This window comes from Chiloscyllium punctatum, chromosome 31 (assembly GCF_047496795.1).
Source record: "Chiloscyllium punctatum isolate Juve2018m chromosome 31, sChiPun1.3, whole genome shotgun sequence".
Classification (NCBI taxonomy): Eukaryota; Metazoa; Chordata; class Chondrichthyes; order Orectolobiformes; family Hemiscylliidae; genus Chiloscyllium; species Chiloscyllium punctatum.
Genome location: NC_092769.1, coordinates 76,832,016 through 76,848,695, shown reverse-complemented (window position 1 = coordinate 76,848,695; position 16,680 = coordinate 76,832,016). Strand labels below are relative to the sequence as shown.

At 51.9% G+C, this 16,680-nt stretch overlaps 1 protein-coding gene across 1 annotated transcript in view; it reads left to right on the top strand.

Moving 5' to 3' along the window:
• Positions 1–16,680, top strand: part of LOC140457129 (phosphofurin acidic cluster sorting protein 1-like) — a 78,080-nt gene that overhangs the window by 48,482 nt on the left and 12,918 nt on the right. The window contains exons 12-15 of the mRNA XM_072551155.1: positions 6,651–6,805; positions 12,645–12,755; positions 13,605–13,707; positions 13,804–13,846. Of these exons, the coding sequence (XP_072407256.1) occupies positions 6,651–6,805; positions 12,645–12,755; positions 13,605–13,707; positions 13,804–13,846 (412 nt within the window). The remainder of the gene's footprint in view (positions 1–6,650; positions 6,806–12,644; positions 12,756–13,604; positions 13,708–13,803; positions 13,847–16,680) is intronic.

Below are 16,680 nucleotides of genomic sequence, written 5' to 3'. Positions count from 1 at the left end.
ATACCCTACACAGTGACCATTCCCTACACAGTGACCATACCCTACACAGTGACCATTCCCTACACGGTGACCATTCCCTACACGGTGACCATACCCTACACGGTGACCATTCCCTACACGGTGACCATTCTCTACACAGTGACCATTCCCTACACAGTGACCATTCCCTACACGGTGACCATTCCCTACACGGTGATCATTCCCTACACAGTGACCATTCCCTACACAGTGACCATACCCTACACGGTGACCATTCCCTACACGGTGACCATTCCCTACACGGTGACCATTCCCTACACAGTGACCATTCTCTACACAGTGACCATTCCCTACAGGGTGACCATACCCTACACAGTGACCATACCCTACACAGTGACCATTCCCTACACAGTGACCATTCCCTACACAGTGACCATACCCTACACGGTGACCATACCCTACACAGTGACCATTCCCTACACAGTGACCATACCCTACACATTGACCATACCCTACACGGTGACCATTCCCTACACGGTGACCATTCCCTACACAGTGACCATTCTCTACACAGTGACCATTCCCTACACGGTGACCATACCCTACACAGTGACCATTCCCTACACAGTGACCATTCCCTACACAGTGACCATTCCCTACACGGTGACCATACCCTACACGGTGACCATACCCTACACAGTGACCATACCATACACAGTGACCATTCCCTACACAGTGACCATTCCCTACACAGTGACCATACCCTACACGGTGACCATTCCCTACACAGTGACCATTCCCTACACAGTGACCATACCCTACACAATGACCATTCCCTACACAGTGACCATTCCCTACACGGTGACCATTCCCTACACGGTGACCATACCCTACGCAGTGACCATAGCCTACACGGTGACCATAGCCTACACGGTGACCATACCCTACACAGTGACCATTCTCTACACAGTGACCATTCCCTACACGGTGACCATTCCCTACACGGTGACCATTCCCTACACAGTGACCATACCCTACACGGTGACCATTCCCTGCACGGTGACCATTCCCTACACAGTGACCATTCCCTACACGGTGACCATACCCTACACGGTGACCATACCCTACACGGTGACCATACCCTACACAGTGACCATTCCCTACACAGTGACCATACCCTACACAGTGACCATACCCTACACAGTGACCATACCCTACACGGTGACCATTCCCTACACGGTGACCATTCCCTACACAGTGACCATACCCTACACGGTGACCATTCCCTACACAGTGACCATACCGTACACGGTGACCATACCCTACACAGTGACCATTCCCTACACAGTGACCATACCCTACACGGTGACCATTCCCTACACGGTGACCATACCCTACACAGTGACCATACCGTACACGGTGACCATACCCTACACAGTGACCATTCTCTACACAGTGACCATACCCTACACGGTGACCATACCCTACACAGTGACCATTCTCTACACAGTGACCATTCCCTACACGGTGACCATACCCTACACAGTAACCATACCCTACACGGTGACCATACCCTACACGGTGACCATACCCTACACGGTGACCATTCCCTACACAGTGACCATACCCTACACAGTGACCATACCCTACACAGTGACCATACCCTACACAGTGACCATTCCCTACACAGTGACCATACCCTACGCAGTGACCATACCCTACACAGTGACCATACCCTACACAGTGACCATTCCCTACACGGTGACCATACCCTACACGGTGACCATACCCTACACAGTGACCATACCCTACACAGTGACCATTCCCTACACGGTGACCATACCCTACACGGTGACCATTCCCTACACAGTGACCATACCCTACACAGTGACCATACCCTACACGGTGACCATTCCCTACACAGTGACCATTCTCTACACAGTGACCATTCCCTACACAGTGACCATTCCCTACACAGTGACCATACCCTACACAGTGACCATTCCCTACACAGTGACCATACCCTACACAGTGACCATTCCCTACACGGTGACCATTCCCTACACAGTGACCATTCCCTACACAGTGACCATTCCCTACACGGTGACCATTCCCTACACAGTGACCATACCGTACACGGTGACCATACCCTACACAGTGACCATTCCCTACACGGTGACCATTCCCTACACGGTGACCATTCTCTACACAGTGACCATTCCCTACACAGTGACCATACCCTACACGGTGACCATTCTCTACACAGTGACCATTCCCTACACGGTGACCATACCCTACACAGTGACCATTCTCTACACAGTGACCATACCCTACACGGTGACCATTCCCTACACGGTGACCATACCCTACACAGTGACCATTCCCTACACAGTGACCATACCCTACACAGTGACCATACCCTACACAGTGACCATTCCCTACACAGTGACCATACCCTACACGGTGACCATACCCTACACAGTGACCATACCCTACACAGTGACCATTCCCTACACAGTGACCATACCCTACACAGTGACCATTCCCTACACGGTGACCATTCTCTACACAGTGACCATTCCCTACACGGTGACCATACCCTACACAGTGACCATTCCCTACACAGTGACCATACCCTACACAGTGACCATTCCCTACACGGTGACCATTCCCTACACAGTGACCATTCTCTACACAGTGACCATTCCCTACACGGTGACCATTCCCTACACAGTGACCATTCCCTACACAGTGACCATTCCCTACACGGTGACCATACCCTACACAGTGACCATTCCCTACACAGTGACCATACCCTACACAGTGACCATTCCCTACACAGTGACCATACCCTACACGGTGACCATACCCTACACAGTGACCATACCCTACACAGTGACCATTCCCTACACAGTGACCATACCCTACACAGTGACCATTCCCTACACAGTGACCATTCCCTACACGGTGACCATTCCCTACACGGTGACCATACCCTACACAGTGACCATTCTCTACACAGTGACCATACCCTACACAGTGACCATTCCCTACACAGTGACCATACCCTACACGGTGACCATTCCCTACACGGTGACCATTCCCTACACAGTGACCATACCCTACACAGTGACCATACCCTACACGGTGACCATTCCCTACACGGTGACCATACCCTGCACAGTGACCATTCCCTACACAGTGACCATACCCTGCACAGTGACCATTCCCTACACAGTGACCATACCCTACACAGTGACCATTCCCTACACGGTGACCATTCTCTACACAGTGACCATACCCTACACAGTGACCATTCCCTACACAGTGACCATTCCCTACACAGTGACCATACCCTACACAGTGACCTTTCCCTACACAGTGACCATACCCTACACAGTGACCATTCCCTACACGGTGACCATTCTCTACACAGTGACCATTCCCTACACAGTGACCATTCTCTACACAGTGACCATTCCCTACACAGTGACCATTCCCTACAGGGTGACCATTCCCTACACCGTGACCATACCCTACACCGTGACCATTCTCTACACAGTGACCATACCCTACACAGTGACCATTCCCTACACAGTGACCATACCCTACACGGTGACCATTCCCTACACGGTGACCATACCCTACACAGTGACCATTCCCTACACAGTGACCATACCCTACACAGTGACCATACCCTACACAGTGACCATACCGTACACGGTGACCATACCCTACACAGTGACCATTCCCTACACAGTGACCATTCCCTACACTGTGACCATACCCTACACAGTGACCATACCCTACACAGTGACCATACCGTACACGGTGACCATACCCTACACAGTGACCATTCCCTACACAGTGACCATTCCCTACACGGTGACCATACCCTACACAGTGACCATTCCCTACACGGTGACCATACCCTACACAGTGACCATACCCTACACAGTGACCATACCCTACACAGTGACCATACCCTACACGGTGACCATACCCTACACAGTGACCATTCCCTACACAGTGACCATTCCCTACACGGTGACCATTCTCTACACAGTGACCATACCCTACACAGTGACCATTCCCTACACAGTGACCATTCCCTCCACAGTGACCATTCCCTACACGGTGACCATACCCTACACAGTGACCATTCCCTACACAGTGACCATTCCCTACACGGTGACCATTCCCTACACGGTGACCATTCCCTACACAGTGACCATACCCTACACAGTGACCATACCCTACACGGTGACCATTCCCTACACGGTGACCATACCCTACACAGTCACCATTCCCTACACAGTGACCATACCCTACACAGTGACCATTCCCTACACAGTGACCATTCCCTACACGGTGACCATTCCCTACACAGTGACCATTCCCTACACGGTGACCATTCCCTACACAGTGACCATACCCTACACAGTGACCATTCCCTACACGGTGACCATTCCCTACACAGTGACCATTCCCTACACAGTGACCATACCCTACACAGTGACCTTTCCCTACACAGTGACCATACCCTACACAGTGACCATTCCCTACACGGTGACCATTCTCTACACAGTGACCATACCCTACACAGTGACCATACCCTACACGGTGACCATACCCTACACAGTGACCATTCCCTACACAGTGACCATTCCCTACACGGTGACCATTCTCTACACAGTGACCATTCCCTACACAGTGACCATTCTCTACACAGTGACCATTCCCTACACAGTGACCATTCCCTACAGGGTGACCATTCCCTACACCGTGACCATACCCTACACAGTGACCATTCTCTACACAGTGACCATACCCTACACAGTGACCATTCCCTACACAGTGACCATACCCTACACGGTGACCATTCCCTACACGGTGACCATACCCTACACAGTGACCATTCCCTACACAGTGACCATACCCTACACAGTGACCATACCCTACACAGTGACCATACCGTACACAGTGACCATACCCTACACAGTGACCATTCCCTACACAGTGACCATTCCCTACACGGTGACCATACCCTACACAGTGACCATTCCCTACACGGTGACCATACCCTACACAGTGACCATACCCTACACAGTGACCATACCCTACACAGTGACCATACCCTACACAGTGACCATTCCCTACACAGTGACCATTCCCTACACGGTGACCATTCTCTACACAGTGACCATACCCTACACAGTGACCATTCCCTACACAGTGACCATTCCCTCCACAGTGACCATTCCCTACACGGTGACCATTCCCTACACAGTGACCATTCCCTACACAGTGACCATTCCCTACACGGTGACCATACCCTACACAGTGACCATTCTCTACACAGTGACCATACCCTACACAGTGACCATTCCCTACACAGTGACCATTCCCTACACGGTGACCATTCCCTACACGGTGACCATACCCTACACAGTGACCATTCCCTACACAGTGACCATTCCCTACACGGTAACCATACCCTACACAGTGACCATACCCTACACGGTGACCATTCCCTACACGGTGACCATTCCCTACACGGTGACCATACCCTACACAGTGACCATTCCCTACACAGTGACCATTCCCTACACGGTGACCATACCCTACACAGTGACCATTCTCTACACAGTGACCATACCCTACACAGTGACCATTCCCTACACAGTGACCATTCCCTACACAGTGACCATTCCCTACACGGTGACCATTCCCTACACAGTGACCATTCCCTACACAGTGACCATTCCCTACACAGTGACCATACCGTACACGGTGACCATACCGTACACGGTGACCATACCGTACACGGTGACCATACCCTACACAGTGACCATTCTCTACACGGTGACCATACCCTACACAGTGACCATACCCTACACAGTGACCATTCTCTACACAGTGACCATTCCCTACACAGTGACCATACCCTACACAGTGACCATTCCCTACACAGTGACCATACCCTACACGGTGACCATTCCCTACACGGTGACCATACCCTACACAGTGACCATACCCTACACGGTGACCATACCCTACACAGTGACCATTCCCTACACAGTGACCATACCCTACACAGTGACCATACCCTACACGGTGACCATACCCTACACGGTGACCATTCCCTACACGGTGACCATTCCCTACACGGTGACCATTCCCTACACGGTGACCATACCCTACACAGTGACCATCCCCTACACGGTGACCATCCCCTACACGGTGACCATACCCTACACAGTGACCATACCCTACACAGTGACCATACCCTACACGGTGACCATTCCCTACACAGTGACCATACCCTACACGGTGACCATTCCCTACACGGTGACCATACCCTACACGGTGACCATACCCTACACGGTGACCATACCCTACACAGTGACCATTCCCTACACAGTGACCATTCCCTACACAGTGACCATATTCTATGTGGTGACCGTTCCCTACACAGTGACCTTGCAGTTCATGGTGACCATGCGCTTCCCTGTGTCCATGCTGTAGAGGGTGACCATTCTCTGCACTATGATCATACCTTGGTGGTTTGGTGCTCAGGGAGGGGCAGATTCAGAGGATCAGGTCTGGGGTTTGGAGTTTCATGCTGATATCCCATTGTCAACTGCATCCCCCTTTTGTACCCTACCCAGCTGTAACTGTAATGCCCAGATGCCCCGGCCAGTGAAGGTGGTGGCCGTTGGGGGACAGAGCTATGTCAGTGCCATCCTGAGATTCTTCGTGGAACAGCTTGCCAATAAGACGTCAGATTGGCTCAACTACCTCCGGATCCTCATTGTGCCCCTGGGTGAGAGAGCCTGTGTTACCATCCCACCCATTTTGGATCTTCCCGGGCAGGCTGGGGGAGGTCGGTGGGAGGGGGAGGGAAAGCATATGACTGAGATGATGTGTGTGGGGGGGGATCTCTGTCAGCAGGTGGCTCTGTGTATTTGGGGAGGGTCTCTCTCTCTCTCTCTCTCTGTCTCCTCAGGAGTCTCTCTCTCTCTCTCTATCTCTCTGGGAATGTCTCTATGGGGGGTCTCTCTCTCTCTCTGTCTCTCTCTCTATGGGGGTGGTCTCTCTCTCTCTCTATCTCTCTGGGAATGTCTCTATGGGGGGTCTCTCTCTCTCTCTGTCTCTCTCTCTATGGGGGTGGTCTCTCTCTCTCTCTATCTCTCTGGGAATGTCTCTATGGGGGGTCTCTCTCTCTCTCTGTCTCTCTCTCTATGGGGGTGGTCTCTCTCTCTCTCTCTATCTCTCTGGGAATGTCTCTATGGGGGGTCTCTCTCTCTCTCTGTCTCCTCAGGAGTGTCTCTCTCTCTCTCTCTCTCTCTCTCTCTCTCTCTAGGAGTGTCTCTCTATGGGGGTGGTCTCTCTCTCTATCTCTCTGGGAATGTGTCTATGGGGGGTCTCTCTCTCACTCTGTCTCCTCAGGAGTGTCTCTCTCTCTCTCTCTCTCTCTCTCTCTGGGAATGTCTCTATGGGGGGGTCTCTCTCTCTCTCTCTAGGAGTGTCTCTCTATGGGGGTGGTCTCTCTCTCTCTCTCTCTATCTCTCTGGGAATGTCTCTATGGGGCGTCTCTCTCTCTCTCTCTCTATCTCTCTGGGAATGTGTCTATGGGGGGTCTCTCTCTCTCTCTCTCTGGGAGTGTCTCTCTATGGGGGCTCTCTCTCTCTAGGAGTGTCTCTCTATGGGGGTGGTCTCTCTCTCTCTCTGGGAGTGTCTCTCTATGGGGGCTCTCTCTCTCTAGGAGTGTCTCTCTATGGGGGTGGTCTCTCTCTCTCTCTCTGGGAGTGTCTCTCTATGGGGGTGGTCTCTCTCTCTCTCTCTCTCTCTAGGAGTGTCTCTCTATGGGGGTGGTCTCTCTCTCTCTCTCTGGGAGTGTCTCTCTATGTGGGTGGTCTCTCTCTCTCTCTCTCTGGGAGTGTCTCTCTATGGGGGTGGTCTCTCTCTCTCTCTGGGAGTGTCTCTCTATGGGGGCTCTCTCTCTCTAGGAGTGTCTCTCTATGGGGGTGGTCTCTCTCTCTCTCTCTGGGAGTGTCTCTCTATGGGGGTGGTCTCTCTCTCTCTCTCTCTCTCTAGGAGTGTCTCTCTATGGGGGTGGTCTCTCTCTCTCTCTCTGGGAGTGTCTCTCTATGGGGGTGGTCTCTCTCTCTCTGGGAGTGTCTCTCTTTGGGGGTGGTCTCTCTCTCTCTCTCTCTCTCTCTAGGAGTGTCTCTCTATAGGGGTGGTCTCTCTCTCTCTCTCTGGGAGTGTCTCTCTATGGGGGTGGTCTCTCTCTCTCTCTGGGAGTGTCTCTCTATGGGGGTGGTCTCTCACTCTGGGAGTGTCTCTCTATGGGGGTGGTCTCTCTCTCTCTCTCTCTCTCTAGGAGTGTCTCTCTATGGGGGTGGTCTCTCTCTCTCTCTGGGAGTGTCTGTCTATGGGGGTGGTCTCTCTCTCTAGGAGTGTCTCTCTATGGGGGTGGTCTCTCTCTCTCTCTGGGAGTGTCTCTCTATGGGGGTGGTCTCTCTCTCTCTCTCTCTAGGAGTGTCTCTCTATGGGGGTGGTCTCTCTCTCTCTCTGGGAGTGTCTCTCTATGGGGGTGGTCTCTCTCTCTCTCTCTGGGAGTGTCTCTCTATGGGGGTGGTCTCTCTCTCTCTCTCTCTCTCTAGGAGTGTCTCTCTTTGGGGGTGGTCTCTCTCTCTCTCTCTGGGAGTGTCTCTCTATGGGGGTGGTCTCTCTCTCTCTCTCTCTCTCTCTAGGAGTGTCTCTCTATGGGGGTGGTCTCTCTCTCTCTCTGGGAGTGTCTCTCTATGGGGGCTCTCTCTCTCTAGGAGTGTCTCTCTATGGGGGTGGTCTCCCTCTCTCTCTCTCTGGGAGTGTCTCTCTATGGGGGTGGTCTCTCTCTCTCTCTCTCTCTGGGAGTGTCTCTCTATGGGGGTGGTCTCTCTCTCTCTCTCTCTCTGGGAGTGTCTCTCTATGGGGGTGGTCTCTCTCTCTCTCTCTCTCTGGGAGTGTCTCTCTATGGGGGTGGTCTCTCTCTCTCTCTCTCTCTCTCTCTCTCTCTGGGAGTGTCTCTATGGGGGTGGTCTCTCTCTCTCTCTCTCTCTCTCTAGGAGTGTCTCTCTATGGGGGTGGTCTCTCTCTCTCTCTCTCTCTCTCTGGGAGTGTCTCTCTATGGGGGTGGTCTCTCTCTCTCTCTCTCTGGGAGTGTCTCTCTATGGGGGTGGTCTCTCTCTCTCTCTCTCTCTCTAGGAGTGTCTCTCTATGGGGGTGGTCTCTCTCTCTCTCTCTCTCTCTCTAGGAGTGTCTCTCTATGGGGTGGTCTCTCTCTCTCTCTCTGGGAGTGTCTCTCTTTGGGGGTGGTCTCTCTCTCTCTCTCTCTGTGGTGATGTCTCTATGGGAGCTCTCTCTCTAGGAGTGTCTCTCTCTCTCTCTCTCTCTCTGGGAGTGTCTCTCTCTCTCGCTCTCTCTCTCTCTCTCTGGGAGTGTCTCTCTATGGGGGTGGTCTCTCTCTCTCTCTCTCTCTCTCTAGGAGTGTCTCTCTATGGGGGTGGTCTCTCTCTCTCTCTCTCTCTCTCTGGGAGTGTCTCTCTATGGGGGTGGTCTCTCTCTCTCTCTCTCTCTCTCTGGGAGTGTCTCTCTATGGGGGTGGTCTCTCTCTCTCTCTCTCTCTCTAGGTGTGTCTCTCTATGGGGGTGGTCTCTCTCTCTCTGGGAGTGTCTCTCTATGGGGGTGGTCTCTCTCTCTCTCTCTCTAGGAGTGTCTCTCTATGGGGGTGGTCTCTCTCTCTCTCTCTCTGGGAGTGTCTCTCTATGGGGGTGGTCTCTCTCTCTCTCTGGGAGTGTCTCTCTATGGGGGTGGTCTCTCTCTCTCTCTCTGGGAGTGTCTCTCTATGGGGGTGGTCTCTCTCTCTCTCTAGGAGTGTCTCTCTATGGGGGTGGTCTCTCTCTCCCTCTCTCTCTCTCTGGGAGTGTCTCTCTATGGGGGTGGTCTCTCTCTCTCTCTCTCTCTCTGGGAGTGTCTGTCTATGGGGGTGGTCTCTCTCTCTCTCTAGGAGTGTCTCTCTATGGGGGTGGTCTCTCTCTCTCTCTCTGGGAGTGTCTGTCTATGGGGGTGGTCTCTCTCTCTAGGAGTGTCTCTCTATGGGGGTGGTCTCTCTCTCTCTCTGGGAGTGTCTCTCTATGGGGGTGGTCTCTCTCTCTCTCTCTCTAGGAGTGTCTCTCTATGGGGGTGGTCTCTCTCTCTCTCTCTGGGAGTGTCTCTCTATGGGGGTGGTCTCTCTCTCTCTCTCTGGGAGTGTCTCTCTATGGGGGTGGTCTCTCTCTCTCTCTCTGGGAGTGTCTCTCTATGGGGGTGGTCTCTCTCTCTCTCTCTCTCTCTGGGAGTGTCTCTCTATGGGGGTGGTTTCTCTCTCTCTCTGGGAGTGTCTCTCTATGGGGGTGGTCTCTCTCTCTCTCTCTCTCTCTCTGGGAGTGTCTCTCTATGGGGGTGGTCTCTCTCTCTCTCTCTCTGGGAGTGTCTCTCTATGGGGGTGGTCTCTCTCTCTCTCTCTCTAGGAGTGTCTCTCTATGGGGGTGGTCTCTCTCTCTCTCTGGGAGTGTCTCTCTATGGGAGTGTCTCTCTCTCTCTCTCTCTCTCTCTCTCTCTCTGGGAGTGTCTCTCTATGGGGGTGGTCTCTCTCTCTCTCTCTCTGGGAGTGTCTCTCTATGGGGGTGGTCTCTCTCTCTCTCTCTCTAGGAGTGTCTCTCTATGGGGGTGGTCTCTCTCTCTCTCTCTCTCTCTCTGGGAGTGTCTCTCTATGGGGGTGGTCTCTCTCTCTCTCTCTCTAGGAGTGTCTCTCTATGGGGGTGGTCTCTCTCTCTCTCTCTCTGGGAGTGTCTCTCTATGGGGGTGGTCTCTCTCTCTCTCTGGGAGTGTCTCTCTATGGGGGTGGTCTCTCTCTCTCTCTCTGGGAGTGTCTCTCTATGGGGGTGGTCTCTCTCTCTCTCCAGGAGTGTCTCTCTATGGGGGTGGTCTCTCTCTCCCTCTCTCTCTCTCTGGGAGTGTCTCTCTATGGGGGTGGTCTCTCTCTCTCTCTCTCTCTCTGGGAGTGTCTGTCTATGGGGGTGGTCTCTCTCTCTAGGAGTGTCTCTCTATGGGGGTGGTCTCTCTCTCTCTCTGGGAGTGTCTGTCTATGGGGGTGGTCTCTCTCTCTAGGAGTGTCTCTCTATGGGGGTGGTCTCTCTCTCTCTCTGGGAGTGTCTCTCTATGGGGGTGGTCTCTCTCTCTCTGGGAGTGTCTCTCTATGGGGGTGGTCTCTCTCTCTCTCTCTCTGGGAGTGTCTCTCTATGGGGGTGGTCTCTCTCTCTCTCTGGGAGTGTCTGTCTATGGGGGTGGTCTCTCTCTCTAGGAGTGTCTCTCTATGGGGGTGGTCTCTCTCTCTCTCTGGGAGTGTCTCTCTATGGGGGTGGTCTCTCTCTCTCTGGGAGTGTCTCTCTATGGGAGTGTCTCTCTCTCTCTCTGGGAGTGTCTCTCTATGGGGGTGGTCTCTCTCTCTCTCTCTCTGGGAGTGTCCCTCTATGGGGGTGGTCTCTCTCTCTCTCTCTCTGGGAGTGTCTCTCTATGGGGGTGGTCTCTCTCTCTCTCTCTGGGAGTGTCTCTCTATGGGGGTGGTCTCTCTCTCTCTCTAGGAGTGTCTCTCTATGGGGGTGGTCTCTCTCTCTCTCTCTCTAGGAGTGTCTCTCTATGGGGGGGGTCTCTCTCTCTCTCTCTGGGAGTGTCTCTCTATGGGGGTGGTCTCTCTCTCTCTCTGGGAGTGTCTCTCTATGGGGGTGGTCTCTCTCTCTAGGAGTGTCTCTCTATGGGGGTGGTCTCTCTCTCTCTCTGGGAGTGTCTCTCTATGGGGGTGGTCTCTCTCTCTCTCTCTCTCTCTGGGAGTGTCTCTCTATGGGGGTGGTCTCTCTCTCTCTCTCTCTCTCTAGGAGTGTCTCTCTATGGGGGTGGTCTCTCTCTCTCTCTGGGAGTGTCTCTCTATGGGGGTGGTCTCTCTCTCTAGGAGTGTCTCTCTATGGGGGTGGTCTCTCTCTCTCTCTCTCTCTCTCTAGGAGTGTCTCTCTATGGGGGTGGTCTCTCTCTCTCTCTCTCTCTCTAGGAGTGTCTCTCTATGGGGGTGGTCTCTCTCTCTCTCTCTCTGGGAGTGTCTCTCTATGGGGGTGGTCTCTCTCTCTCTCTCTCTAGGAGTGTCTCTCTATGGGGGTGGTCTCTCTCTCTCTCTGGGAGTGTCTCTCTATGGGGGTGGTCTCTCTCTCTAGGAGTGTCTCTCTATGGGGGTGGTCTCTCTCTCTCTCTGGGAGTGTCTCTCTATGGGAGTGTCTCTCTCTCTCTCTCTCTCTCTCTCTCTCTCTCTGGGAGTGTCTCTCTATGGGGGTGGTCTCTCTCTCTCTCTCTCTGGGAGTGTCTCTCTATGGGGGTGGTCTCTCTCTCTCTCTGGCAGTGTCTCTCTATGGGGGGGGCTCTATCTCTCTCTGAGAAGGTATCTGTGTGTGGGGTCTCTCTCTGGAGGGTGTCTCTTTTGGGGGTCTCTCATTGTGTTTTGGGGGTGTTCTTACTGAGGATCTCTCTGTCTCTCGGGGGTGGTCTCTCTCTCTCTCTGACATCTGTCCTCTGTCCCTTCTCCCCCTCAGGGTCCCACCCTGTCACACGGTACATGGCATCTGTGGACAGCAAGTACAGCAGCCTGTTCCTTGACCCTGCCTGGACAGAGGTCTTCACCAAGACTGAGGCTCCCACCACAGGTACCCACACCGGGGCAGCCTGCAATTCTCTCTCATCAGGGTTGGGTTGGGGAATCCATCCCTCTGTCATTCTCTCCCTCGGTGACTCTTTCCTCCCCTCCCTCTCTACCCACTTCCTCCTTACCCCCTCCCTCTCTACCCCCTCTCTCTCTCAATACCCTCGTTCTTTATCCTCTCTCTCTTTCTACCCCTTCCCTCTCTTGCCCCTCCTCCCCTCCATCTCTGCCCCACCCTCTTTCTCACCTCCCTCTGTCTTCTTTCTCTTTCTCCTATCCCTCTATCCCACCCCAGCTCTACCCCAGCCCCCTCCCAATTGCTCTCTCCCACTCTCAGCTTTTCTGTCTGTTTCTCTGTATCTGTTTCTTGCTGTGTTGCCACCTTTCTCTTACTCTCTCTAACTCCCACTTTGTCTCTCTCATGCTCTGTCTCTCTCTCTGCCCCTATATTCTCTCTCTGTCTCTTTTCCTGAATCTCCTTCGCTCTGTCTCTGTCTCTCCCTGATGTGGAGGTGCCAGCGCTAGACTGGGATGGACAAGATCAGAAGTCACATGACACCAGGCAATAATCCAACAACTTTATTCAAAATCACAAGCTTATGGAGCGCTGCTCCTTTGTCAAGTGAAGTCTCTCTCTCTGTCCCTCTTTATCTCTCTGTATCGCACTTTCTTTGCTGCTTTCCCTGTATCTTTCTCTCTCTTTCTGTCTCTCTCCCTCTCCCTCTCTGTCTCAGGTTGGAGTCTGTGTATAAGTATGAGGGCTTTGGTTCACCTTCCAGGGGAATTCAAGTTGTCAACCTCTTGATTCTGGGACAGAAGTCCTTCACTGGGGGGTTTTAATTGTTGCCTCTAGATGCGCTGGATGTGGTCGGACGGATCATGCAGTATATTTCAGGAGCACACGTTTCTCTCCAGCTCCCCATAGCTGAGGCCATGCTGACTTGCAAGCACAAGAGGTAGGGACACAGCCACACGTGGACCTCATGTTTTACTCGTGCTCACCAGCTGTCTGACCTGCTGCAGATTCACTAACTCCCTGTTTCTTCCCACAGCCATGAAGACGACTCCTATCAGAAATTTATTCCCTTTGTTGGAGTGAGTATTTCAACCCCAGACTCTTACACAGGCTTCAGGGAAGAGAGCTGCTCTGGGTCTGTTCACTCACTGTCAGACAGACAGATAGACACAACACACACTTTCCCTGTCCTCTCTCTCTCTCACACACACAGACACTCTCTCTACAGACACAAACGCGCTCTGTCAGACACACTCTCTCACACACACACACAGATATTAGATAAGAACTTTCGAAAGCTGATTGGAGGCAGATGTTCACAGGTAAAGAGACGGCTGGAAAATGGGAAGCCTTCAGAAATCAGACAACGAGAATCCAGAGAAAGTATATTCCTGTCAGGGTGAAAGGGAAGGCTGGTAGGTATAGGGAATGCTGGATGACTAAAGAAATTGAGGGTTTGGTTAAGAAGAAGGAAGCATGTGTCAGGTATAGACAGGATAGATCGAGTGAATCCTTAGACGTGTAGATGAGCAGAGAAATCTCTGTGTATATGGACACAGATCCCTCAAATTTGCCATCAAGGTTGATAGGGCTGTTAAGAAGGCATATGGTGTGTTAGCTTTTATTGGTAGAGAGATTGGGTTTCGGAACCATGAGGTCAAGCTGCAGCTGTACAAAACTCTGGTACGGCCTCACTGGAGTATTGCATACAGTTCTGGTCACCGCATTGTAGGAAGGATGTGGAAGCTTTGGAAAGAGTTCAGAGGAGATTTACTAGGATGTTGCCTGGTATGGAGGGAAGGTCTTATGAGGAAAGGCTGAGGGATTTGAGGCTGTTTTGGTTGGAGAGAAGAAGGTTGAGAGGTGACTTAATAGAGACATATTAGATAATCAGAGGGTTAGATCAGGTGGACAGGGAGAGCCTTTCTCCTCGGATGGTGATGGCTAGCATGAGGGGGCATAGCTTTAAATTGAGGGGTGATAAATATAGGACAGATGTCAGAGGTAGTCTCTTTACTCAGAGAGTAGTAGGGGGGTGAAACACCCTGCCTGCAACAATAGTAGACTCACCAACTTTAAGGGCATTTAAATGGTCATTGGATAGGCATATGGATGAGAATGGAATAGTGTAAATTAGATGGGCTTCAGATTGGTTTCACAGGTCAGTACAACATCGAGGGCCAAAGGGCCTGTACTGCGCTGGAATGTTCGACGTTGGAAGGGTATAAAGGCAGTAGGGGTATAATTAAGAGGGAAATCCGGAAAACAGAAAGGGGACATGAGATAGCTTTGGCAAGTAGGGTTAAGGATAATCCAAAGGGTTTTATAAATACATTAAAGGCTTCTGCCCGAAACGTCGATTCTCCTGCTTCTCGGATGCTGCCTGACCTGCTGTGCTTTTCCAGCACCACACTCTCGACTCTAATCTCCAGGATCTGCAGCCCTCACTTTCACCCATCAAAGATCAGCAAGGCAGCCTATGTCAGAGAGTCATCGAGATGGACAGCACGGAAACAGACCCTTCAGTCCAACCTGTCCATGCTGACCCAGATATCCCAACCCACTCTAGTCCCACCTGCCAGTACCCGGCCCATATCCCTCCAAACCCTTCCTATTCATATACCCATCCAAATGCCTCTTAAATGTTGTCATTGTACCAGCCTCCATCACATCCTCTGGCAGCTCATTCCATACACATACCACCCTCTGGGTGGAAACGTTGCCCCTTAGGTCTCTGTTATATCTTTCCCCTCTCACCCTAAACCTATGCCCCTCTAGTTCTGGACTGCCCGACCCCAGGGAAAAGACTTTGTCTATTTATCCTATCTATGCCCCTCATGATTTTGTAAGGTCACCCCTCAGCCTCCGACACAGGAATTGGGGGAGATAATAAACAAGTATTTTATATTAGTGTTCACTGTGGAAAAGGCTATGGAAGATATAGACTGTGGGGAAATAGATGGTGACATCTTGCAAAATGTCCAGATTACAGAGGAGGAAGTGCTGGATGTCTTGAAACGGTTAAAGGTGGATAAATCCCCGGGACCTGATCAGGTGTACCCGAGAACTCTGTGGGAAGCTAGAGAAGTGATTGCTGGGCCTCTTGCTGAGATATTTGTATCATCGATAGTCACAGGTGAGGTGCCGGAAGACTGGAGGTTGGCAAACGTGGTGCCACTGTTTAAGAAGGGCAGTAAAGACAAGCCAGGGAACTATAGACCAGTGAGCCTGACCTCGGTGGTGGGCGAGTTGTTGGAGGGAATCCTGAGGGACAGGATGTTCATGTATTTGGAAAGGCAAGGACTGATTCGGGATAGTCAACATGGCTTTGTGCATGGGAAATCATGTCTCACAAATTTGATTGAGGTTTTTGAAGAAGTAACAAAGAGGATTGATGAGGGCAGAGCAGTAGATGTGATATATATGGACTTTAGTAAGGCGTTCGACAAGGTTCCCCATGGGAGACTGGTTTGCAAGGTTAGACCTCATGGAATACAGGGAGAACTAGCCATTTGGATACAGAACTGGCTCAAAGATAGGAGACAGAGGGTGGTGGTGGAGGGTTGTTTTTCAGACTGGAGGCCTGTGACCAGTTGAGTGCCACAAGGATCGGTGCTGGGCCCTCTACTTTTTGTCATTTACATAAATGATTTGGATGCGAGCATAAGAGGTACAGTTAGTAAGTTTGCAGATGACACCAAAATTGGAGGTGTAGTGGACAGCGAAGAGGGTTACCTCAGATTACAACAGGATCTGGACCAGATGGGCCAATGGGCTGAGAAGTGGCAGATGGAGTTTAATTCAGATAAACTCGAGGTGCTGCATTTTGGGAAAACAAATCTTAGCAGGACTTATACACTTCATGGTAAGGTCCTAGGGAGTGTTGCTGAACAAAGAGACCTTGGAGTGGAGG